Below are 25,581 nucleotides of genomic sequence, written 5' to 3' on the forward strand. Positions count from 1 at the left end.
TGTGTGTGTGTGTGTGTGTGTGTGTGTTCCCACATGAGTGGTCACTCCCACCACACTCCTCCAACCATGACCGACCGCATAACTCTCATTCACAAACAAAACAAAAAATGCCATTTCTGGTAACAGTAGCTCCCATCTAAACCTCCTACCCCAACACACACACACACACACACACACACACACACGGACACACACCAGCTGACCACCACGGTACATGCAGCGGTGCTCCGATAAGCTATCAGCGCAACAGACGCTTGTGTTTATTAGCTGGCCGCTGGGTGTTTGCAGAACAAAATATTTTTTGTTGCTATTTGAAGAACGGACCGAAATATTGGGCTTGTTTAGAGGGAGCGATATAAAAACGTCTGGATATGCCCAGATAGCGCCCTGTAAACGTTTACTCGGGAGATAATCCGACCTTACGCAACTGGCCCCGTCGAGTAGAGAGCACACCAGCAAGAGGAACAGAAAAAGTGGAGCGGATGGACTGATGGAGAGACGCACTGGACAGAAGAGTGCACAGCACGAGGATGGAGGGATGGGAAGGGATACAGTACCTGCAGGGACGTGTGGGTGGTCATCGATGCCCAGTTGTCCGCTGGTCAGGGTCAGTTCAGGACAAGCCTCCCTCTGCAGAGGACAAGATCGTTTCAATAAATACAGATCCGGGATCAGTTTCTGTACCCCGTAAGATGAGCTCTGAATGGCATATTAGTACAGTGATAATATGGGCAGCAATGATGCTACTGCCTGCTTGGTGACCACACAGGTTAACACTGCAGCAGGTTTAAGGTATACCTAGACAATGGCAAAGCCATTGATGATCAGGGATTCCTCGCAATGCCTATTAATAAAGAGCAGGTCTGAGATCAGAATCAAATCGTAGCCCTGCTCTAGAGCAGCTATGTGATTGGGCACGGTGCTCCTCAACATCCACAAACTTCTCCCTTCTCAATGAACCACACGGGCACACAATGTCCCACTAGCAATGTGAAAGTCAAGAGAGTGAGATTCAGCAGACACCTTTAAGCAGGGCAACAGGCATTCACCACATACCAGGTCTTTGGTTTTCAGACTGAATACTGTCCACATGTGTGTTTGCGTGTGTGGGGTAGATGATTATCATCAGCTGGAAATGTGTGTGTGTGTGTGTGTGTGCGTGTGTGTGTCTGTGTGTGTGTGTGTGTGTGTGTGTGTGTGTGTTTGTCCACCTTCGACCTTGGCATATAAATCATGACATGCTCTCACCCAGTCAAAAGTATAACTCAAGCCAGTTTTATGCCGTTTTCCTGGACTTTAGCGATGCTTTCGGTACTCAGAGTGTCATGCTGCACGCCCTGAAAGAGATAAATCTCCCTCAAGCTTACATACTGTAAACACAGTTGCAGATGTATACAAACACATCTTTTATCCAAGTCATTGAGAACAATACTCTAACAGACCCAAATCACGCTACCATCTTTCATCCAAGTCATCTGCGGCAATACGCTAACAGACGCAGGTCACACTACCCATTGGCATTAGAACAGGATGCCCTCGGGGTGAAGTAAAGTTCATCCTGCCCATCAACGACTGGGTGAAGTGGTTGGAGCCGTGCATGCCTTGACGGGGTGCATTCACCACACCCAGTTCAAAATGTATGCAGATGATATGCTAATGTCTTCCAGAGAAGGTAAGGTAAGGTAAGGTAATGTTTATTTATATAGCGCATTTCACGTGCACAGAGTGCAACCCAAAGCGCTTTACACACAACAAACAGTGTCGAACGGAGTGGCGTAGTCGCCAGCGTACCCGTGACGACATGAAACAAACAAATTCAAAAAATAACAAGACACAGACAAAAGATGCCGGACGGAGTGGCGTAATCGCCAGCGTACCCATGACACCAAGACACAGACAAACAAATAAACAAATGTCAAATAAATAATAAAACAAACAAAAACAGAAAAGTCCACGCCAACTTAGAAGAGCATGTCATAGATGTTCAATCGTACAGAGAGATTCCTGCAGTGGTGGAGACTGGAGGTGGCGCAGGCGAGATGTGATGCTTTTTATTAAAGACGTAGTGGGTGAAACCGCTGGTACTCCTCAAAATCACACAAACCTCCAACATTCACGATACTACAGATACCAGTAAGACTCTGTTCCTGATACACATACTGTACATACAAGTTCATGTAGCAGGTAACTGGGAAGAGCAAGACACATAGCTCACCAACAACTACTCCATCAGACTGGATCCCAAGATGCAAATATCCATATTCCTCAAAACAGAATTGAACAATAAAACTATGCGACTGGTACTGTAAGTAAGTGGCTGAACATACATTACAACCCGACATTATCTTTGAGTCTCAGAAAGATGGAGGCCTGGGTCTCCCAGATATTGAATGGATGTGTACTAGTGATGCGCGGGTCGGGTATTTTTTCAACCCGCGGGTCCCGCTTTTATGAAATTATTTGGCCCGACCCAGCCCGACCCGCACCACTGTATCTATTTAGACAACCCGCCCCGCCCCGCACCCGCGACTATTAGGCTACATACTGGGCATTGTGAAACATCGCCTGTAAACTGGCAACAACAAAGGCTATGATTATGAATATGAACGATAATCAGGTCATTATAAACAAGATGATAGGCTACACATTTTAAAAATCTAGAAATACACAGCAAAAACCTACGAAGCGGCGTTTGTAATCTAGGCTAAATAACATTATAGCCTACGAAATACGTCCGAAATAAAACAAGGATTTGTATAGGAGATTGAGGCGGCTGAAAACGGAGAAGAATTTGAAGACAGTCAGTGTTGTTAATTTGCTCCTGGACAGATAAAGATTCATCAGTTTGGCTAACTTAGCCTACTTGTAAGCTACTTAGTGTAAATTGACATTTCAAATAGCCTATGACAGTCGAACAAACAAGTTATGAATGTTTGTGCAAAGTAACGTTATGTGGAGCCATATGGAGGAGGTGGCTCATTGAATTGAAAAGGTAGGCTAGGTTAAGGAATTGTTTGGGAAATAATAACGGCTAGTCAATGCTGACGTTAGCAATGCATTATCAGAGTTCGTTTCTCTGTCATTATGCGGAGGAAAACAACATTAGCACTTGCCATTGAAAGCAGCCTGTTGCTGTTCCTGTTGGATCCTGCAGCAAGCTGGCAACCGCGACTCAGAGGGGAGGGAGAGGTCTATGGGAGGGAGAGGCGATACGCCGCGCAACAGTATTTTGAAAGTAATTGCAGTGGGCTAGCCTGTTTTGGCCACAATCCTACATACGGTTCATTTAATATAGGCTATAGGGAATTGCACGCAACATACATGGATTTTAAAATGTAATTTTGTTTTTAATGACCCGCCCCAACCCGCCCAGCAAATAAAGTGATCATTTCTTTACCCGCCCCAACCCGCGGGTCCGTGGGTTACGGGCCGACCCGCGCATCACTAATGTGTACACTATCACAAGAACCACTTGCTCGACGTGTTTAACAACTTGCATCCAGATGGGGATACAGAAATGTAATAGTTTCTTCCTTGGGTCATTTGAGACCTTCCCTGAAAATGTCATCAAAATCAATCCATAACTTTTTCAGCTATCTTGCGAACAAATACACAGGCCAAACCAAACAAACAAATAAAGCAACAAACAAACAAACAAACCCTGATGAAAACATAACCTCCTTGGCGGAGGTAATAACATGGCGATCCAATGGTGAAACAGATGCCCCAAACATCACGCATCCAACATCTCCAAAGGTGGAAAGTCACTAAGGAGAATGATGCACAGGTTCTTGGCTATAAGATGAAAGACAGCGGCAATCTAGACATCTAAGCGTCAGGATGTGGTATGAGGTCGGACTGGCTTGACCTAAACCATCTCTGCTATTAGACTGGAATAGATCTGAGGTGTGCAAGAGCCTTTGTAATAGTCCAACTACCCCAGATATCACCATCATAGAGGTAAACAGGAAGACTGCTGAAATAAGATGCTCTTTTGATTTGCACATGGACACTTGTTTTAACTCCAAGCTATTGAAATGTCACCATTTGCTAACAGTATTACAGTGCTGATGACAATTGCTGATGCAATTCTAATTGGGGATCTTGGGCATGTGCACAAACTTGTTTTATGTGGACTGCAGCTGTGTGGCCTAAGCCAGCCAAACACAAAACACTAGCAGGGTACTGCTCCATTCCTGCAACAACAGGTTGTGTGTCCATATGGAGACGACCATGCCAGACTTCTATCAGTGTTTGGACCTGTAAATTATTCCCTTGTGTTAAGATCCAAATAAAAGCATTGTGTGTGTGCGTGTGCGTGTGTGTGTGTGTGTGTGTTTCTCACCAGCTGGGGGACATCTCTGATGTGGAGAGGCACCTGGATCAGGCCCCAGTGGCTATGGGAGCTCACCTCCTCACTGCTGTCCAGGTTAGGGTTTCGCAAGCTAATCAACACCTGGGATAAAGCACAGGAACACACACACACACACACACACACACACACACACACACACACACACACACACACACACACACACACACACACACACACACACACACACACACACACACACACACACACACACACACACACACACACACACATATATATGAAAACCCAGAGTTACAGAAATTGATATTCTATTCACTTCCATTATCATTTTATCATAAACACTGCACACACGTACACACACCACATCTTAACAACATCATCTCAACTCATCTTAAGTTTACAATAAAAACCCAGCAGGATATTTTCCGGTAAATCCATACATAAACGTTGACAGTTTCTGGGCATGTTAATCTGTTCTTTATCTCTTGGGGAGGGTTTGTGTGGGGGGGGGGGGTGGGGGGGGGGGTCTGACGTCTGACGTCTGGAGGTGGCTGACTCACCTCCAGGAAGTCCTTGGGAGCGTAGACGGGCCTGAACTTACTCAGGTCTGAGGAGACAAGAGAGAGGGAGAGACAGCTCAGTGATGTGCAGATATGCGCCGTTACATTTTTATGGTCGTCATATTCCTTGTTTGTCCAAAGTGCAGAGCCTTCCGGATGCAGCTGTGCGACGGTGATAAGTGTTTTTAAAACGTTTGTTTTTGGTAAGGTTTTGGTTGTTAAAGCCGTCACACTCTTTTTTTATGTGAACTTTCATGACAATTTTGCGGAGGAAATAAATGAAACATAAAACGTGACAAAGCAGGATAAACAGAGGACGCAACACACACCTGTTCCGACCCAAAAACCTTACACACACACACAAGTTCACTCCCCTCCAAACACACTGTATACAGTGGTAGGCCAAAGGGGAGGAAGGGAGGGAGAACGATTAAATAAGAAGGACAGAGGGAGAAGAGGAGGGGGGAGGGGGGGCAACATGACTATCGGGAGAGTTCCCCGAGGTTACCGAGGATGAAACCCAGAGACCTGGACATCCTCTGGGCCTCGGTAAACTGGGAAAGGGCTGTTTATATGGCCGTCTGGTTAGCCTCGTAAATGTTAGCGTTGCCTCCTCACACAGATAGCATTGTTACAGCACTGTTAGGCTACGAAGGCCATTGTGTACAAGCGAGGGCCTCACAGTGTAAACCAGGAGTGATACTGACTGGCACACACACACACACACACACACACACACACACACACAGACAGAGGGTTTAAATTGTAGCACATTAAAACTGAAGTATGTCATTCTAGTGTATAACAAACAACAGACTGTGAAAATGGATAATATGGAATATTCTTTGTCAAAGGGAACTAATGTTACGTTGATCATTTGCTGAGTGTCTTAGTGGTCTCAGCACAAAAAAAAAATTAAATCCTCACACTTCAAAACACCACTGGGGTCAGATTCACAGCAGAAACCGATACAGAGACCGATATCCGCGCCCCCACTGATGCATGCGTACGGGCGGTTGCGTGTATGTGTGCCTACAGTATGCCCAGCCAGCTGTACCTTGCATGACTGTCACAGCTCTGTGCCAAACCATAGCAATCTAAAAATGTAATATCTCCCCCCCACTGCAACTGCCGTTGTTAACACAACAGGGGAAATATGCTTTGGACACTTGTACTAAACCTGTGTGTGTGTGTGTGTGTGTGTGTGTGTGTGTGTGTGTGTGTGTGTGTGTGTGTGTGTGTGTGTGTGTGTGTGTGTGTGTGTGTGTGTGTGTGTGTGTGTGTGTCTGTGTCTGTGTGTCTGTGTGTGTCTGTGTGTGTCTGTTTGTCTGTGTGTAAGAGAGAGAGAGAGATAAAAAGAGAGAGAGAGAGGGAGAGAGAGAAAGAGAGGGACCTGGTTCATCCGTCCCCATCTCGTTCCACTTGTTTGACAGCTCCCTCTGTTCTGGCACTGGCCTCTGCAACACAGAACACCAACACCAACGCCATTAGGACACAAACAGTTCCCCACCACCACACAGCTTCCTCCCTCAGACAATCACTACATCGCACAAACATCATCTCTAATGACCTGCAGATGACCGCAAAGCAGATTTGTGAGGAGCCCCACCATTAATGGATCAGATTGATTCATGAAGACAGAGATAAGGGGATGTTGTTGTGTTTTCCAGCTTGAATGTACCTCAGTTCAGAAACATCATCTCACTTCTGGCAAACGATCCTTAGGAGAACTTTAAGCCTTTTAAGGATCCAAAGGCAAAATGATTTTTTTTTTTTTTTCAGCATTCAGTCCCGAATCTGAACCTGAAAATCTCAGGAGAAAAATCTTCTGCTGATTGAGTCAAGCGGAGGAGTTCCACGTTGCCATCTCTGGTTACTGTTTCCTGCTGTGAAAGTCACGCAGCGCCAAAGGGAGTCCAAACACGTTCGGTTTTTAATGTCATAATTATTTGGGCTCGGCTATAAACACGGTGCTTTGGACCTGGCCAGTGCCGCTCCTGCCAAATCGTTGTGTGAAAGTGTCACTCGACCGCAACATGAAACAGAGCTGAAAGTGACCAGAACTGAAGCCGTAAGGCCTATTTGAGCGAGCAAGGGAGTGTTCCACGATACGGGTTCGCAGCCAAAAAGATTCAAATCATGTTCCATGTAAAGCAATAATTTAAAATGCCCATCAATGCTCTGGGGAGCTTTAGCACAAAAGCTGATGAACAGTCCCATCTATGAACTGCCTGTGATGTCGAAACCCCAAGACTTGGCCCAATTACTGCAGTCATAAACTGTTATTGTTTGTAATAATCAATAGCAAGGTTAATTTGTCCTGCACAATTTGCCAAATCTCATTTCAACTTTCTGCAGGTAAAAAATATATTTAAAAAATATTAGTCTTTAATGGTCTCTCATATACACACATAAACAAACACACACACACACACACACACACACACACACACACACACACACACACACACACACATGCTAGGTCTCACCTTGCGTGCCAATGGAACCCCTAGTTCAGTGCACATGCTGTTCAGACTTTTCAGGATCCTCTTCTCCCAGCTGGCCTGAAAGGACACACACGCACACACACACACACACACACGCACACACACACACGCACACACACCACAGTGATTCCCTCAAAAAGATAATTGACACTTGAGTAAGCAGCCCATCACACAGCACTTCCTCACTCCTTTACTCAACAGAACTGAAATGGAAATACTGGCACCGTATAAGAGTCATGCATTATAGATGACGACAACTTCTGAGATTTTCTGAAAAGACCAAAAAGTTGTGTGTGTGTGTGTGTGTGTGTGTGTAGGGAGGGTGATGGGTAAGAGAATTATGACTGCAGAATATTGAGAGAGAGGGAGAGAGCCAGAGGGAAATAGATAGATAGATAGATAGATAGATAGATAGATAGATAGATAGAGTCTTTATTGTCCTATAAGGATATTCTTCTTCACACATCAAACAACATTCCATAAAAGCGATAGCAGCATTTGATGTTCACATCACATATAACAGGCTGAGAGAAAGTGATGAAGATGAGGATACAGAGGCACAAGGAAGATGAGTGTGGTGCGAACGACGTGACTCACCTGGGCCTTACGCATGTACGCCAGAGGCTCTTTGGTGTGCTCAGGGGGGGCAGCAGGGTGCCCGGGGGGAGGCCTGCTGAAAAACAAACAACCAAAATATAACACACACACACACATGCACATACCATACCAGCACATGTCATACACATACTGTATACTGTGTGCATAGAGGCAGACACAAAAACACACACACAAATAAACCTAAACACACACACACACATATGTACACAAACACATACGGAGAGACACACACAAACAAACACACACATGTACGCTCTATCACACACATTCTTGAATTTCCCCTTGGGGATCAATAAAGTATCTATCTATCTATCTACGGTATGTGCACCCATTCGTACACCCGTTCACACAAACACACACACACACACACACACACACACACACACACACACACACACACACACACACACACACACACACACACACACACACAACACACACACACACACACACACACACACACACACACACACACACACACACACACACATACACACACACACACACACAGTGTCCTGAAATGACATCTGAGGCATCGGACCATGATTGTGATGGAGGAGCCAGAACAACAAGGAAGAGGGCAGTGAAGTATGACATATGCCTGCCCTGCTAACAAAAGGACATAGGTCACTGCCTGCACTGCTTCTCCTACACAGGGATGCCATTATCTATTATTTGTTTTCCCTGTGGCAATCATTGCTGTTGATCTTACCGCCAAACTGAGCATGCAGGAATCAATTAAAACAGTTCCATTACACAGTCTTGCCTATACTGGGCACTAAGATGCCACATCTGTTGCACCTCTGATCTGAGTCCCTGCTCTGATTCGACTGCGTGGCTCGAACGAGCGGCTCGGCCCCGGGTCACCCGCGTACACACGACCAACCTAAACACATCAGACCCGAGACAGACAGCCAGGTGCATGACTCATGGTCCAGAAAGGGAAGGAATCACTTCACTTTTATTTCATGCTGACCCCGGTCCAGTCAGAGAGGGCCATTACTCACTACAAGTCCTTGACGGCTGCTTGGCCTCCAAGTTTAAACACAGTAAAAAATCTGCACTTAGAGGCACAGACTGTGTCATGTCCCCCCACCCACCCACCCAAACGTCAGGGCAGTTGAATTGTTTTCCTCTATATCCGAATCTTGTGAGTATTGCGTAATTATTCATGTGAATATTGCCTTCATATTGTCAATGTTCAAGTGTTCAAGTACTGAGTGACATCAACGGCCAGAACCAAAATTGTTGTATGAGTGAAGATTAGAAAAATGTAGGTGTTATTAATCTTCTATTTAAAAAAAATCTAGATGGTATTGTTTTTAGTATAAAGACATTTACCTAGCGCTTTCTAGTAAAATCATTGGACTTATTTTAATGAGAATTTGACTTATTTCAAGAAATATTATCAAGAATGCAAGCAAATTGGCTGCCAGTGCTTATTTTAAGACGTCTTATCAAGACAACTTTGTTCGACGTACAGGCAGCCAAATTTGCTTGTTTTCTTGATAGCATGTCTTAAAATAATTCAAACTCTCAATAAATTAGTCAAATGATGTTAAGACAAAACACTATAGGTATGTGTCTTCATACTTAAAACAATATTAACTAGATTTATTTTTATTAATAAAAGATGAATAACACTTATTGCAGTGTACTTGGCAAATAAAATCCCATGATGTCAGTCAGTACCAAACCGGAACTGTTCAGTCCCTGATGGATTCTCTTTTCTCTTCATTGCTTTTTCGGAGAGTGTTTCTACTTATCTCCATAAGAAAAAAACCCCAAGAGCCTATGTGGAGTAAAAATGTGTCTTCTGAAGGCTTAAACAGAGCCCAGCCAAGAACTCCAATAAAATTGTTATCAACTTTGAGGGACTGCTATGACCATGCAGGATCATCCAGACTACTCGTGGTGATTTTACTGCATGCTATTCCTATTTATGCACCAGCCTGCAAGATTTGAGCCTCCTACAAATTCTAGTTCTTGAGCAATGAGCTTGTGAACTTTGACAAAAAAAGAGGCACAACAAATTTGGTACCCCCCTCCCCCCGTAAAACTGGCTGTTACTTGAAAAGTATTGATCTTAGCACCAAAACATTTTACAGAGTGTCTCCTGGGTAACATAGGTGCACATGGTATTTTTTTCAATTTTTTTCGAGACGCAAGTGCGTGCGCTCTGGTTGATTTGACGTGGAATGACCCAACCAGCACATCTCATTCTTAATGGACACAGATGAGGTGAGGCATATTTGAAAACACATGTGAACGGAGAGAAGCAAACAACGCTGTTCAAGCGTGTGCAAATGCCTGATATGAATCCCAACATGTCTATGTGTTTACAGAGACTTACTTGCTACAAAACTTCACCAGACCAACACATTTCAACTCAAGAGACTGTGACTGGAACGCGACACAGAACAATAATTCAACTCCTAAATAACATTCTGTCGGGCAGATTTGCAAACACCCACTGAATTATTTGTGAAGTTCTTATTTAACACTGCAGTCGCCAGAATAAAGGCAGAGGCAGAGGCAGAGGCAAATCAAGCCAAATATGACCTCTTGTAACTCCTGCAGACAGAGATGGGTGGGGGGGGTGGGGGGTGGCATGGGCTATGCCAGTACTACAGGCTTGGTCTGTACTTGAGTCAGTGAAGGATGAACCACTTCATCTTCAGTCATTTCCAAACCATTGCAGGATGGAAGATTTCTCTCCATAAAGCAGAGTATAAACACTACGACACAGACTGTGGGGTGGGTGTACACAGTATGTGTGAGTGTGAGCGAGATACAGAAAGATGGAAAGAGAGTGAGAGAAAGAGAGAGAGAATGATTAAAGATGAAACCTAAAGTGCATTAACACTTGGAATTGGAGCTTTACACCTAATGATCCTAAATCACCTATTGCAATGAGGTCTTTGCCATAACCATAGGTATGATTTTGCATCTTAAGATTTGAATCTTTATCCAGATGGATGTCTGTTCTCTTCTCAGGGGAAATAAATATTTATCTGAACCTGAACATACAAAAAGGACAAAAGCTCATTGCTGTTATAATATACCCAAATTATTAACTTACATGTGCAATTCTCTGTACACTGCATTCTGGAGCTTCCTCTCCCAACCTGTAAGGAAAACTGTATTTGTAAAACAGACTGCATAGGCCTATCATAGTCGCCCGACTAGGACTTCATCACAGCAAAAAGTACCCGGACTCATATTACGTGAGCACCACCAAATGACTGCACCATGACCTACCCGATACTTTCAAGAAATTCCGAACATCGTCTTTAAGTGATTCAAGTTTTATATCCGGTCTGTGCAAACATTCCTGTAGTGAAGAAAGACATCTGTGAGAACATTTGTGTAATTATATCTTACTGTAGCTTGCATGAATATGCAGGTATGACAGCTGTCATAATACTAGCATCAGCTAAAAACAGCATCCCAGCTATCCAGCAGCCCCTGCTGTGCTTCCATTGCTAGGCTAACAAAGCAGGTATACTGTGGAACACCATAATAACGTAACACAAAGGCACCTGAGCTACTCACTTTCGCTTGCCTTTCTAGCTGAGAATGCAGATGTGTTCCTTTTAACCGCTGAACAATTTGGGCGATTGTAAACGACAGCTCAGTTTCCTCATCCATCATTATGTGGTTCCATGTAAACAACTCCTTCTTTAGCTAGCAGATCTTGCTAGCTGACATCTGCAGATGCAGACCCCACTACCGTAACCAAGCAACTCAGGACCATATATTTGGAGGAAACAAATGCCAAGAAAACATTGGTTCCTACTGCAAAATACTGTATGATAGAGCTAACCAACTCCACTGCTCAATTCGGTTTTATTTCCCAAAGAAATTGTACCAAGAAGTGATCAAATTATTATTTGAAGTCTGCTAGATCATAACTTGTATTGTGTTGTTTGATAGGTAAAAGATTATGTCTCAAAATATGCTGCACAAATTGTCAAGGATGAAGCAGGGTCAGACAGGGTCCTGAGCTTTGTTGGCTGTAGTTGGTAAGTTAACATATTCTACAACACAGTTTATGTCAGCTAGACCATGTAGGCTAATGATTATTTTCTCCCATCACAAAATTGAAATAGCCTAAGCACCACATGCAGCTATCTGCTTCACCACACAGACATAATGTCACCTCTGAAAAATAAAAAAATGATACTCTCACTTAGCTCATCTGTCTTGCCACTCAGCTGTGCTTTTGCAAATTGTGAGTTAGCCTACTCTTCTTTCCGGATAGATTGAAATAGAAAAACCTGGATTATTCTGCAGCCTACTTTGCAACCAAATGCTTATTTCAAACCTCCCCTATAGGCAGGGTTAAAACTGTTTTTACCAAACCAGTTGTAATGCTTTCCTCACTGGCCTGTCCAAACGTTTGCTATAGGCTATATAATACAGGTAGGCCTATGCAAAATTAATTTGAACCAAAACCAAGAAAAGAGAACAAACATATCACTCCAAACTCAGGTCTTTGCACTGACTGCCAGTTAAATTCAAAATTTCATTCAAAAGCCTCTAGAAACTAAATTTTTCCACTGCCTTTGACTAGGCTAATCCCTTGACTTTTGGTTTGCAAGTTATACAATTATTGTTTTGTAGCAGTGTGTTTATTTATTTATTTGATTTCATGATTCTATTTCATGTTTATTGTATTCTGTGCATGATATTGTGGCATATAAATAATGTTGAACTTGAACTCGAACACGTTAAGTTTTATTAGGTAGATGTAGGCCTAGGAAGGCCTGCTGTGGTAGGCCTAATGTTCATCTCATTTAGAAGGCTTCTGTTATGATTTGGAGATTAAGATCTAAAGGACAAGTTTGTTGAGTCAAGTGATGTTTAATCCTCTGTAAGTGGCCTTAATATTGGATGACCATCTTTTTTCATGTGAAAATAAGTACGTTGTCTGCCCACTTCTTTAGGATGTTTCCATTAAAAAGTCTTAAAAAAGAATAGTAGAGGAGGCGGTTGCTGCAGCTGCTGCATTACCCAAGTCTCAAACACATCTTGGTCTGTATTTCATTATACTAAAGGAATTGTCTTGAGGACAGATCAAAGCTATGATAATTAAATATAGTTCAGCCCGACCTGAATATAACAGAATGCGGTCAAAAACAAATATATGAATACAAAAAGCCCTGCAAAAATAAAGAGTGAATAAAAAGTGTGGATTGGGAGGAGGACATTGGTGAGTGGGTGGTGCAGCAGCCAGGGTATGGTTCCCGTGAAAGGGTGAATCTGACACAGGATTTCTTTCTGTCACTTCTTGAATTTTGGGTAAAGTGGGAAAGTGAGTTGAAACTGGTTGCATGTGTGCAGAAGTTGTGTGTGGCGGTGAACTGGTGGAAGAAGGAAACTACAGTCAAAAAGTTTCAATGAAGGTAAAGCATGTGATTTTTGGCAAGGTGTTAGGTATTCATTATTTAAACTTGTCATTTTGCATGGAAAATTCTACGGCATGTGTTCCTTGTGTCATGTTTCATACTGACCCAATTAGCCATGTGTTCTTGAAGCCTGGTCTATGAGAGTTCAGCCTTGGACATCTCATTTTTCATCGCCATGGTTTTATATTCTATTCTTAAATTTGTTTCCAAATTTAGTTTTTGTCATTTACAACTGTCTGTGTGAGCCATGTGTGTTTTGCACCTGTCTACTGTTATAACGGAGAGCATCTCAACCTGTCAAGAAAGAGCCATTGCAGGGTACTCTTGGGAAACATTACAGAGAATGGCAAGGACGATGGACACAAAGATTTTCCATCTGTGATGGACACAAAGATTTTCGGTCTCTAACAACAATACTTTTGGAGGGCACTGTAACTGTGTTGAATCTCACATTGGCACTTACGGAGAATTCTGGCAATTTATCATGATCATGACTCCAAAGTGTATCAGTGTAGCTGCCTGACAGCTCTAGCTAGTCTGGCTATCACCATTCGCCGAAAGTTCAGGCAGGGTTCACCCAGCCTATAAGCTCTAGCTGTCGGCTGCAGCAACTCTATCTAGATAGAACCAATTGTGTTCAGTTTCAGTTTAGTACCTGTTTTTGATAGAACCTTTGAATTTGGGATATCTGTGGCACAGCTGGCTACAGTGTCCATACCACATTTAGGTCCACGGGGACCCAGGTTCGAGTCCAACCCAGGTCGATTTCCCTGATTCCACCCCATCTCTCTCTCCCACTTGCTTCTTTTCACTTGTCTCCACTGTCTTATCAAATGAAGGCATAAAACCCATATGTCCAACAATGGTTTGTGCTAATCACAATCAGATAATGTGAGAACAGCTGTTCAATGAAGCTCTGAGTATTTCAGCCCTCCTTGTGTGAAGACGTACGCTAGTAAAGACAGGCAAATTTACCAGTGCAAGTTCACAGAGCAGAGAGCACCGACAAAGGCAACCAATCCTATTGCCTCTGTGCAAAAAACAAAACAAAAGAAAACAAATATCAGTGAACCACAATGACATTAAAAGATGGTATTATTGTGTGTGTGTGTGTGTGTGTGTGTGTGTGTGTGTGTGTGTTTGAACTGTCTACCTTGTAGCATTCCTTTCTCCATTCCACAGGAGGGAGTTCACCTTGTCTTACTAAGAATTCTATTTCCTTCTTAGTAGCATACTACTTGATGTCGAAGATATTTAGGCACATCACGTTTCTCACATACTGGGACTTCACAATGCATAGCCGTATGATTCTCATGTTCAGTTCTGCACTGGACTTGAAGTAGGAGCCTTGGACACAGATATCATGTACATGAACTTACAGTATGATAGACAAAGGTAGGCATATACTATTTGGTATCACAGGATACATTTCATTTCTAATTATTTCAATCTTTAAGGATCATTTATGAGTATGTGTGAAAAATGACAAAGATGTATGGTTATAAACTGTATGTACTGTAACTATCAGTTACTGTTTTCAATCAATCATTAAAAAAAAAATGCAAATCGAATGCAATGCATCTATGATTCTAATCTTATCAAGATCAAATCTTATCAGACCCATTTTGTGAGGCTACATATTGGAAAAACATTAAAGATTTGTAAAGTAATCCCAAGCTCCCTTGAGTATTTTCAAAAAATACAAAAGTACAGTATTTTATTTTGATACATATGGCTTCTGTATTTTGTAGTTTATCTTGATACATTTAAAATGAGAGTATTATTATATCTTAAAATACATTCTGATGTATTTCCGCCCATCCCTGTGTGTGTGTGTGTGTGTGTGTGTGTGTGTGTGTGTGTGTGTGTGTGTGTGTGTGTGGGTGGGTGTGTGCACGCGCGCATTCTGAATTTACACTATGTGAAAAATAGTAGCTGTTGTAGTTTGTTTGGGAAAAAATAACTATTGCAAAACGATTGTACAAGGTTCATGAGGGCTGCTATAGGCGACTGTATACCCCAAGCCTCTTTTACATCTGACATGGACAAAAGCCTTCAGTAGTTGCTTTACATCATTCTGTGTTAGTTTAATAGTATCACATTTTTGACAGTGATGGTGCCCTGTGATAGTTGGGTGATGGCTTTTCGTCCTCTTCTTCAATTAATATGTTTTTGGTCCTACAGTATGTTGTCGTTTGTTTTTTGTAGCTTTTCCGGCCAATTTAGTTGTCTCTTGGTCTCTGATTATTAAGGATTTCTGACTTTTTGATACAATGCATTTATATAAGGCTAAAAAACATACCACATAGATAGATGGAAAAGGCGGGATTAGGGTTGGAAAGTCCGAACCACCCATGCGCTCTCGTGCGCTCCCTCAGAAGCCTCTAGCCCTTCTGCCGTACGCAGCGCGCGCAGTTCATCAACCGAGACCACAGGCATGAAGTTGTAATGGACGGTATATTTCATACGCTTTGGACATCAGCTTTGTTGTTTCAATGAACTGTGGACTTGGTTATGGACACGCATGCCTCTATGGCAGCAAACTGTTTTCGAATTCGTCGTCCATTCTTTATTTTTTTCTGATGAAGATTTGATATAGGAGCGACAAAAAATAGTGTTTGCTACGGGAGGCATAATGCCGCAAGAATTAATTAACATACTGTCTACACCTGAAATGAAAATACGCCTTGACATATTTGCGTAAAACGTGGAGAAAACTAAGCAAAACAATGGAGACGTTTACCATCCATGATATGCTCATAAATACCACCGATATTTATAAAATATTATGTGGTCTTGGAATTGGGAACGTCTCAGAATGTGAACCTGACGCCCCTCCGGAACCAAAAGGTAAAGTTCACATACTGGATAAGTGGATAGCCTATGTTTCAATAATGCTACGAATGAACATTTTACTCGTGATAAATGACTAAATGTGTTTCCAATTACTAGTTCAATACTAGTTATTAATCCTTCCTTTATTAGATGGTAATTGTAGACTATTTGATAGGACGAAAAACAACCAATAACTTTTTAAACCGGATGGTGTAGTGGAGCATATGTCTATGCTTTTATGCTAAACTGTATACATTCCTCCCTTGTTTGCTGTTGTAGTGGTCTAAAGGGAACGGTTATCTATGGTTCACTATTAGCGATACGTATGAGTCCACTTTTTGCACAACAGGGGGGGGACTACTCTCACCAGCAGATGGGCTGCCCGGGGAGAGAATATTAATAGAATCTTTTAGACTTTGTTTAAACGTTTTGGCCCATTCTGCCTATACAAAAAACAAGGGAATGAATGAATATTATGGACTATTAATGATGTTACAAAATTGAATATAAGATAGATCATACCATGTATTATTGTTGTCATTATTGTTGCAATTATTGTTTGGATTATAATTACTGTTATCATTATTATGCCAAAGAGCTGTATTTTGTGAATATACTATGACACTAAAGCAGATTAAGTTAGGTTGGAGTGTATTGTGGGGGTAATAAGCCACAGCCAACCTGTTGCACATAAGCAGTAACCAATATGTTTGCATCATGCTTTTTAGTGGGCGAGGGGCCATTACAGTATTGATTCAATTATGCACTTAAACTCATGTGCTCCCACTTGCACCATGTTATAACGTATATAGTATCCAGTTCCAATTGGTCTTAGTCTCAGACTAGTCCTCAGTTTGTCTTGGTTTCCCCCTGCGTCCGTCAGACATGAACCAGGCCGTGCGGATTGCTCTCTACAGCATCATCTTCCTCCTGAGCGTCTTCGGCAACAGCCTCATCATCGCCGTGCTGGTGAGGAACCGGCGGATGCGCACCGTCACCAACCTCTTCCTCCTGTCGCTGGCCGCCAGCGACCTGATGCTCTGCCTCTTCTGCATGCCCTTCACCCTCATCCCCAACCTCATGAAGGACTTCGTCTTTGGCAGCGCCATCTGCAAAGGGGCCATGTACTTCATGGGTGAGTCGCGCAATAAGGCAATTTGGAGCCACTATCACAGCCTGGCAGCAGACACCCAATCTGAGATCAGTCTCTGTGCACAATGTTGCTGAAATGTTGGCGGAGGGTCTTTTACTAGTTGTGGTGTTGGCGAAGGGCCTAATATTAGTTCCATGTGAGAACTGGGTTCTAAAAACATAAGGTTCCCAGTCTGAATGTCCCAGTTCCGGAACGAGGGTGTTACCTCATCTGTCTGTCCACTGTGCCAGTCTAAACACATGGATGGCTAGTTTTCCATACATGGGTTTAAGTCTAGTCCTAGACCTAAAACATTTTCCCTATGGAAATCTCCTCTTTTAGTCCAGGACTAGGCTTAATTGATGTACGGAACACCAGTACAGAGGGTTTGAAGAGGGACTTGGGACAGATGGACGTAGCATAGACCCTTTTCAGAAGATCTTTCTGCGGCCAGACCCACCAACCAGAAAATATAGTAAAATGACAACTTAACTACTGAGGTCTTTATTGAGGACATCTTGTAGCACTAAATCTGCACTGGGAGATAATGTTCTTGAGAGTTCTCAAGCTTTAGAGTAAACCAATGTTCTTGTCCCTGTTCAATATATCATGACTAAGATTTGGGATTTGTTCCTAATTATAAACACCCTTGGGTGTAGTGATTCAAAAACCCTTTCAGAAATGACTGTGTAGGCCAAATTCCGGTTGCACAGAGAGTCTCTCGGATCTCAGCAATCCAGAAATCTGCTAATCCGTTACCTAAGATTGACGCTTAGTGTTGGTTAAGGCAAAATGAAATATAATGTCTGTGGCTCGTAATCCTGCATCAGCCAACCCCAATGGCATGTTTACAGCAAATGAGAAATTGCTTGGCAAATCCTCTGGTCATTTTGTTTTATTGGGAGGTTGTGGTGTTAAGCGCTATTAGGCGACTGGTGTTAAATGGGGCTTGGGGGCCGTGCACCAGAGAGGGTTGGGAGCATTTGTGGCTTGTGTCCGCACGCTGCCGAGTGAGAGCCTGTGACTCTGGGAGGTCGTCCGCAGCCCTGCCCCCCCCCCCCCCCATCCCCCATCCCCCATCCCCCATCCCCCTCACCCTGCGCCCCTGCGTGATGAGTTAGGGAAACATTTACAGAGACCTGCTCCTCTGAGGGCAGCACTTAACCACCCGTTACATTTGCTGGACCCCCCCCCCCCCCCCCCCCGCATCAATCTCACACGGACGTGCGACCGCAGGCCTGTGGCGTATTACTGTGAAGGTTTGAGAAGTCTCAGAAACTTTACAGGCATAGACACATGCACACACTCTCTCTCTCTCTCTCACACACACACACACACACACACACGCACAAATGGAAAGACGCACACACACGCACACACATCTTTTAAACCCTCTCCCTCATCAATCTTTTCTGGGCAGAACCCATTGAAAATAATCATCTCTCATCAAACAAACCGCTAAATTTATCGCGTGAGATAACAGTTGGATAATCTCCGAGGTGGGTCAGTGGCGGCGGGACCACAGCGTGGCTCTTATGAGGCCTCTGTGTCCAAACCTGTCCGCGTAGTTTAATGTGTTTACGTGGCTCGCTGAGACCTGCGATAATGCCGACGGATTTACTGCGGCCCATTGTAATAGCTCTCGGGGGTTTGTTAACATTTACATCGGTAACAGATAGTGGCTGTTGATTGTGGAGAAGTGCCGTGGTCCTAGCTCTGTCTCCGAATGGTTGTAAAGAACAAAGTTGACGTGCCTTTAAACCACCCGTGGCATTACTGTAGCTTGTGCACTTCTATGCACTTCTCCCAGCAAGGGCTGGTTTAAATCAGTCGCCTCCCGTATGTGACATCATTAACTAAGGGAATTCCTGAGAGGTTATTATCTGTATTTTCATAAATATAAAATGAAATAGCACACGTTTGAAAGAAAATGATTGAATCTGTATTTCTGTATTCCTTGTGTGATGACAACGTTCAGGACGTTATGCATAATTGAAGGGTTTCTTAGTTTTAGTGTAGGCTACTGTGCCCTGTGTACCCAGAGACTATGGACTCATTCTGTCAATCACGGTCGCTTGATCCAAAAGTGTGTTATGGATATTCAAAAAGGGTCTGTTAGACTTAGTTTTTTAAAAAGTTAACTCACAATTTCGCTTATTAGCTCGGATCTTGAACCACCTATGATGAATGATGTCGTCAAGGTGAAGCATAAAGTTCAATAGTGTTTGGTGGATTCTCCACAGTATACTGTAGTGTTGCATAACTTAATGGAGGGTTTATATCGGAAGACAACTAATAAGGGTGCGTTTGATCTAATGTGAACCTCATTAGAATGTTGAAGGTTTTTTGAAACAGAGCCAGGCCAGGGTGACTGAGCCCTCCCCTCTGGAACTCCCACGCCAAACACATTGTTTTTGTTGAACTGTTTTTGTACTGTTAAGTTATTACAGTCTCTCTGTGAGAAATCCTCTGACCAGACCAAAGTCACCCACGTAATTCCATCTGACAGTTCACAGGAGAAATACTAAAAAAAAACACAACATGGACACAATTTTTTTCCACATGTTCAGAGGCTGCTCCTCAACCTGGTCACCCATGATGTTACCATGTACTATAGTATACCTTGTATGTACTATGTCCACACTCAGAGTGATGATAATGATTTGACCTGGCAGCTGCAACAGGACATTTTCATCAACACAATGTCCCATGCCACCCTCCCCCCTCCCCCCCACCCTTCCACAGGGATCTCGGTGAGCGTGTCGACCTTTAACCTGGTGGCCATCTCGCTGGAGCGCTACAGCGCCATCTGCAACCCGCTGACCTCGCGCGCCTGGCAGACCAAGTCGCACGCCGCCAAGGTGATCAGCGCCACCTGGGTGCTGTCGCTGCTGCTCATGCTGCCCTACCCCATCTCCAGCACGCTGGTGCCCTTCACCCGCGTCAACAACAGCACGGGCAACATGTGCCGCCTCATGTGGCAAAGCGATGCCATCCAGCAGTCCTGGTGAGGAGGAGGGAGGAGAGGAAGGAAGGGAGGAGGGAGGGAGGGCATGTAAGGAGGGCAGTTGGGTAGACACATGTAACCAATTTTTTCCCATTACAGGACGTGGTGGATTCGTGGGAATGCTAAAATGGGAATGCTCCAGTAAATGAGAACGCTAAATGCTTTACTTATTGACTTTCTTCGATTACAGTCAGCAACTATTGCTATTTAAATATGTTTCAGTGTTGATCAGTGGTAAGAAAAAATGCAGGTTTATTTCACGATGTTAGTCAATTGTGTGTCAGTGCATTAGTGCATTAGTACAATATACTGTAGGCATGCAACGACTAGGTGAGGTGTGAGGGTAACTGAGGAATTTAGGGGACAAATTTAACAAAGCAACATACAAAAAACAATACCATCAGCAATAATGAGATAATAATGTGATAGATTGGTCCGCACACTGGTAGGCTCCAAAAATACACGTTTTATTTTAGTACATAAAAGGCAACGTTTAGATCCTCCAGTGGGTAATTTATCAGTAAGAATGATGCAGTTCAATTGATCAAGACAGTATCATGGTAAAGAGTCTGTGACTTGAGCTGACGTAAACATTGGAGAAATCAAAAAACAAGCAAATATTTAGCAGAATGGCGGCTGGCTTTTCCCTGTGATGGCCAAACCAAACAAAGACACTTGGAGCCCCCTCTCCAGCCTGAGCCAAACAAACGCGTCCCTGTTTACTCGTGGAAGACCATGAGTGTTTGATATATTGCACAGGGTATTTAATGTCTTAGTGTTTTATTTTCATTATGGGCAAGCGAAGCCAACCAGGTTCCCCAGGAAAAAGAGACACATAGTTTACATTTTGGGGTGATGTGTGATGAATATTGATTGCCCTGGACACTTGAAGGCCATGATTTAGGATAGTCATTAAGCCATGGTCTAACAGTGTACTGTACAATAGTCCATTTGCTGGAAAATTGTACAGGTTATATGGTTAATGGTCAGCAAGAGCGTGGTCACAGAAAATATATTGAGATATATTTTGTCACCAAATCTTTTGATGTCTTTGCATCAAAAAGTGAAACAATTTTAATACACAAATTCAGACATTTTCAGTAAATACTGGATAGTTTGTCATTCTATTTGAAAACATTAGGGAAACATTTCACAGGATTTAGGTTTGGCCTTCTCATCGGTTTTATTGTTGTCTTCAGGGATGGGCAAAAATGCATCTAAATGTATTTTGAAATAAAATATCACCCTAATTTTAGGTGTATCAAAATAAACTACAAAATACACTAGTCCTGTATCAAGATGAAACATTGTTTTTTTATATATACTGTATATATTTTCAAAATACCAAAAATACTCTTTAAAGGGAGCATGAATTTACTTGGTAAACCTTTCATATCGGTCTATTGAATCTAGTCCTTCATCATATGCACTGACTCTGTTGATTAAGTGGGCCGTGTTTGAGAACAACAGCTTTGCTCTGCCTATGAGACATGCCATGAATCTGCAGTCAAGAGATCAACTATGCTGTCCGGCCAATTGTATCTCATAGCCTAAATACTGTATTAGAGATGTACTGTAAAAGGGCAAACTAACCAAACAAGCCTATTGAGAGCCACAGAATGTGAGCTTAAAGCAACAACATTCTATCTTCTTCAAACTCATGGTAGACTGACATAATACAGAGAAAGCGTCTGACATTGTCAGTGCGTGTCCAGAAGCCTTAATATGCTTTAGGTGAGACATGGGGCTTGTGGCAACTTGTTGAGCAACTTGACAGGGAAACCCGCCCACTGATGATAATAGATTTCAAGAGAAATAACCAATATCAAAGCAGGGAACGTGCCAGAACAACAATAATCAGGAACATTGCCGAGCAACATTCCTCAGAAAGGTAACTTGCGTATCATCAACTTTGTATGACACATGCACATTGCAGTCAAAGTTACTCAAAAATTCTATAGGCAAACGTATAATGTGTACTTGCATGTGGAGCATAGTTTCATATACCATACCAATATTTCAGGATTACAACCAGATCCCTACCAGTGTTTTATCAAACTCACTCATATTATTTTTGCTGTCAAGTCGTTTTGATGAACGTGTCCTCATAAATCATGTCCTCATAAATCTCCAAGACAACCGGTTTAAGCCGCTCCCAAAGCTGGGACGAAACCTACGCTATAGTGTGTGAGCAACCTACACATGCACTGGAAGTGGATCATCTTCCTGAATCTCAATATTCTGAGAACAAGTCTGGGCAAATTATGCAGCACCAGTCAGAGGCTATACATTCATTGCTTTGCACTTTTACAATCACCAAAAATAATTGGCAGTATTTTAAAAATACCCACTTAAATGATACCTAAATATTTTGATACAAAATATGCAGCCATTTTCTTCAATCCAATAAAATACAAATGACAAGATGCTACTTTTTATTTGAGATACATACCTTAAATGCATGCATCATAAATACTGTCCACCCCTTGTGCTCAGGTACGTGTTTCTGCTGCTGATTCTCTTCCTGGTCCCGGGGATAGTGATGACGTTGGCCTACGGCCTGATCTCTCTGGAGCTGTACAGAGGAATCAAGTTTGAGATGGACAACAGGAAGGCCAACAGGGGTGCGGATTAAACAACACATATCTGTGTAGCTCCATTTATAGTCATGAATTCTATATGTATTTTCATTATATAATTCCTTATTAATTGTATCATGTATATAATCATTTTATACATTGACATTACCTTGTAAATCGTTCATTCACATGTTTGTGAAAGCACAAATCAATGTGACTCTCCTATGAAAGTAGAGTAAGTTGTTTACTTGCCAAAGTTTTATGTAGAAACTGCTTTGATTCCTTGTTGCGTGTTCTGGGTGTCTCAAGCCAGTTGGGTACTGCTGTTGTACTGTACCTTCTGTTGTGTTATATGACGTCAGTTAGGCTTGGTTGTTACTGGCCTATGTGGGGAGTCCCCAAATAATGGCAGCCTAAAGGATATAAATCTTAATGTTTGATTAAAATGACTATTATGATGACTATTATGAATACTCTTACCCAGCGTCCTCACTCGTGCTATCTTTCCCTCTGCTTCGCCCCCCAGAAAGGGAGAGCAGCACGGGGAGCCTGAAGCCTGCCGACTGCGACGGCTGCTACTTCCAGCCCTCCAAGAAGCGGCGCTCCGACGCGGCCCACCACCAGTCGGCGGCGCTGGTGATCTCGTCCAGCAGCGGCAGCGCAGCGGGCGGTAGCGGTGGCGGCGGCAAGGCCAAGGTGAGCCGCGTGTGCAGCAGCAACCCCACCGCCAACCTGCTGGCCAAGAAGCGCGTGATCCGCATGCTGCTGGTCATCGTGGTGCTCTTCTTCCTCTGCTGGATGCCCGTGTTCACGGTCAACGCGTGGCGCGCCTTCGACCGGCGCTCGGCCGACCGGCTGCTGTCGGGCGCGCCCATCTCCTTCATCCACCTGCTGTCGTACACCTCCGCCTGCGTCAACCCCATCATCTACTGCTTCATGAACAAGCGCTTCCGCCAGGGCTTCCTCACCACCTTCAGCTGCGACGCGGGCCGCGGGGCGGGGGGGGGAGGAGGAGGGACGGCGAGCGAGCGCACCGGGAGCCGGCGGAGCGTGCTGACCATGGCGGGCGGCGTCGGAGGAGGAGGAGGAGGAGGAGGAGGAGGAGGAGGAGGAGGGACGAGCGACAACGGCCACGCGCCGGCGTCCAGTGGCAGGGGCTCGCTGACGCGCTTCAGCCACACCAGCGTCCGCGGCTCGGCCCAGGCCTGAGTCCAGCCCGTCCAGCTGCAGTCCGTCTTCTCAAACGCCAGACCATTCACCAGAACCTAACCCCCCCCCCCCACACACACACACACACACACACATACGCATACATACAAACATGCACACGTAGGCTTGAGCCCGTCCAGCTGCAGTCCACCTACTCAAACACCAGACAACCCAACCAGATCCACACACACACACACACACACCGTATACACTTCCCTTATCTCTTTATCTCTCTTTTTTCTTTCACCCCTCTCCTCCATCTCACAACCCCCCCCCCCCCCCCCCCCCTCACACACACCCCAAACACACACACACATACTGTAGACACACACCCCAAACACACACACACACACACACACACACACACTTACTAGGTGTTTCTCTGCTCTCTTGCTTGCTGGTGGTGGCGGCGGCTCAGTCCTCCCCCCTCCTCCACTGGACTCCTCTCCCTCCCTCAGAGGGGCCCGCCTCCCCCAGTCTCCCCCAATCTCCCCCAGTCTCCCCCAATCTCCCCCAGTCTCCCCCAGTCTCCTCCAGTCTCCGCCAGTCTCCCCCAGTCTCCCCCAGTCCCCTCCAGTCCCCTCCAGTCTCCCCCAGTCCCCCCCAGTCTCCCCCAGTCTCCCCCAGTCTCTCCTGGGCTCTGGCGCTCTCCTCGCAGTGCTCTCAGCCTGGCTTTAAGGCCATGACTCACAGACCACAAGGCCAGGACTCTGGAAGCCAAAACACTAATACGGCCTGACACTGACTGGGCTCTTGTAAATACAGAGCACTAAGGTACTGCTTGGCCCCTTGTGTTGGCAGACTTAAGGGAGGACAGATAGTGGGCTTCTGGCCTGTTAAGGGGGCATGTGGGGATGGTGAAATGCACATGAGTCTTGTCAGCGGTATGGGGAGCACTAGTGAGGGTGGGTTCATTGAAGTCCTGTCTCCCACCTTTGGACGTTACTTGTGCAGCCATTGTGCAGACCTACGGTTGTGTTCTGTCGTCAAAGCTCAGTGGCTCAGTCCTCCTCTGGCCGCACACACAAACGCACACACACACACACCCGCGCACACACACACACACACACACACACACACACACACACACACACACACACACACACACACACACACTGAATTGAAGAATCTTCTACGCTGCTGCTGCTGCTGCTGCTGCTGCTTCCAGACCCTCCAACTAGCTGCCCAAGCATCACTGCCACACAGCCCGTGAAAGGCGCTTAACTGTCGGTGCTGTGACACTGTCCAGACGTCCTCCCGAAAGTGCGGAGCTAGCGCCTCCAAATCCTTTTAAGATCTCCAGAGAGCGCTGAGGCGTCGGCACTCACCAGACACATAGACAGACAGCCGTGCACGGCCACACCGAATACTTGAGGCCATGACGCAACAA

The 25,581-nt window shown here is 44.3% G+C and overlaps 2 protein-coding genes across 3 annotated transcripts in view; one reads left to right on the top strand and one right to left on the bottom strand.

The window, feature by feature from the left end:
* Positions 1 to 11,721, bottom strand: part of tbc1d19 (TBC1 domain family, member 19) — a 34,002-nt gene extending 22,281 nt beyond the window's left edge. For both annotated transcript variants that reach the window (XM_062516215.1, XM_062516214.1), the window contains exons 1-9: positions 11,574 to 11,721; positions 11,280 to 11,352; positions 11,101 to 11,146; positions 7,998 to 8,073; positions 7,383 to 7,457; positions 6,287 to 6,350; positions 4,894 to 4,940; positions 4,346 to 4,456; positions 558 to 630 (exon numbers count right to left, since the gene is read on the bottom strand). In XM_062516215.1, coding sequence (XP_062372199.1) covers positions 558 to 630; positions 4,346 to 4,456; positions 4,894 to 4,940; positions 6,287 to 6,350; positions 7,383 to 7,457; positions 7,998 to 8,073; positions 11,101 to 11,146; positions 11,280 to 11,352; positions 11,574 to 11,672 — 664 coding nt within the window. In that variant the 5' untranslated portion in view covers positions 11,673 to 11,721. The remainder of the gene's footprint in view (positions 1 to 557; positions 631 to 4,345; positions 4,457 to 4,893; positions 4,941 to 6,286; positions 6,351 to 7,382; positions 7,458 to 7,997; positions 8,074 to 11,100; positions 11,147 to 11,279; positions 11,353 to 11,573) is intronic.
* A 3,054-nt stretch (positions 11,722 to 14,775) lies between these two features.
* Positions 14,776 to 24,930, top strand: cckar (cholecystokinin A receptor). Its single transcript, XM_062517239.1, has 6 exons — positions 14,776 to 14,824; positions 17,148 to 17,399; positions 20,142 to 20,403; positions 22,900 to 23,027; positions 23,509 to 24,044; positions 24,709 to 24,930. The coding sequence occupies exons 1-6, from the start codon at positions 14,812 to 14,814 to the stop codon at positions 24,928 to 24,930; spliced, it is 1,413 nt and encodes a 470-aa protein (XP_062373223.1). The 5' UTR covers positions 14,776 to 14,811.
* The last annotated feature ends 651 nt before the right edge of the window (positions 24,931 to 25,581 follow it).

The sequence above is a fragment of the Sardina pilchardus genome, chromosome 16, assembly GCF_963854185.1.
Source record: "Sardina pilchardus chromosome 16, fSarPil1.1, whole genome shotgun sequence".
Taxonomy (NCBI): Eukaryota; Metazoa; Chordata; class Actinopteri; order Clupeiformes; family Clupeidae; genus Sardina; species Sardina pilchardus.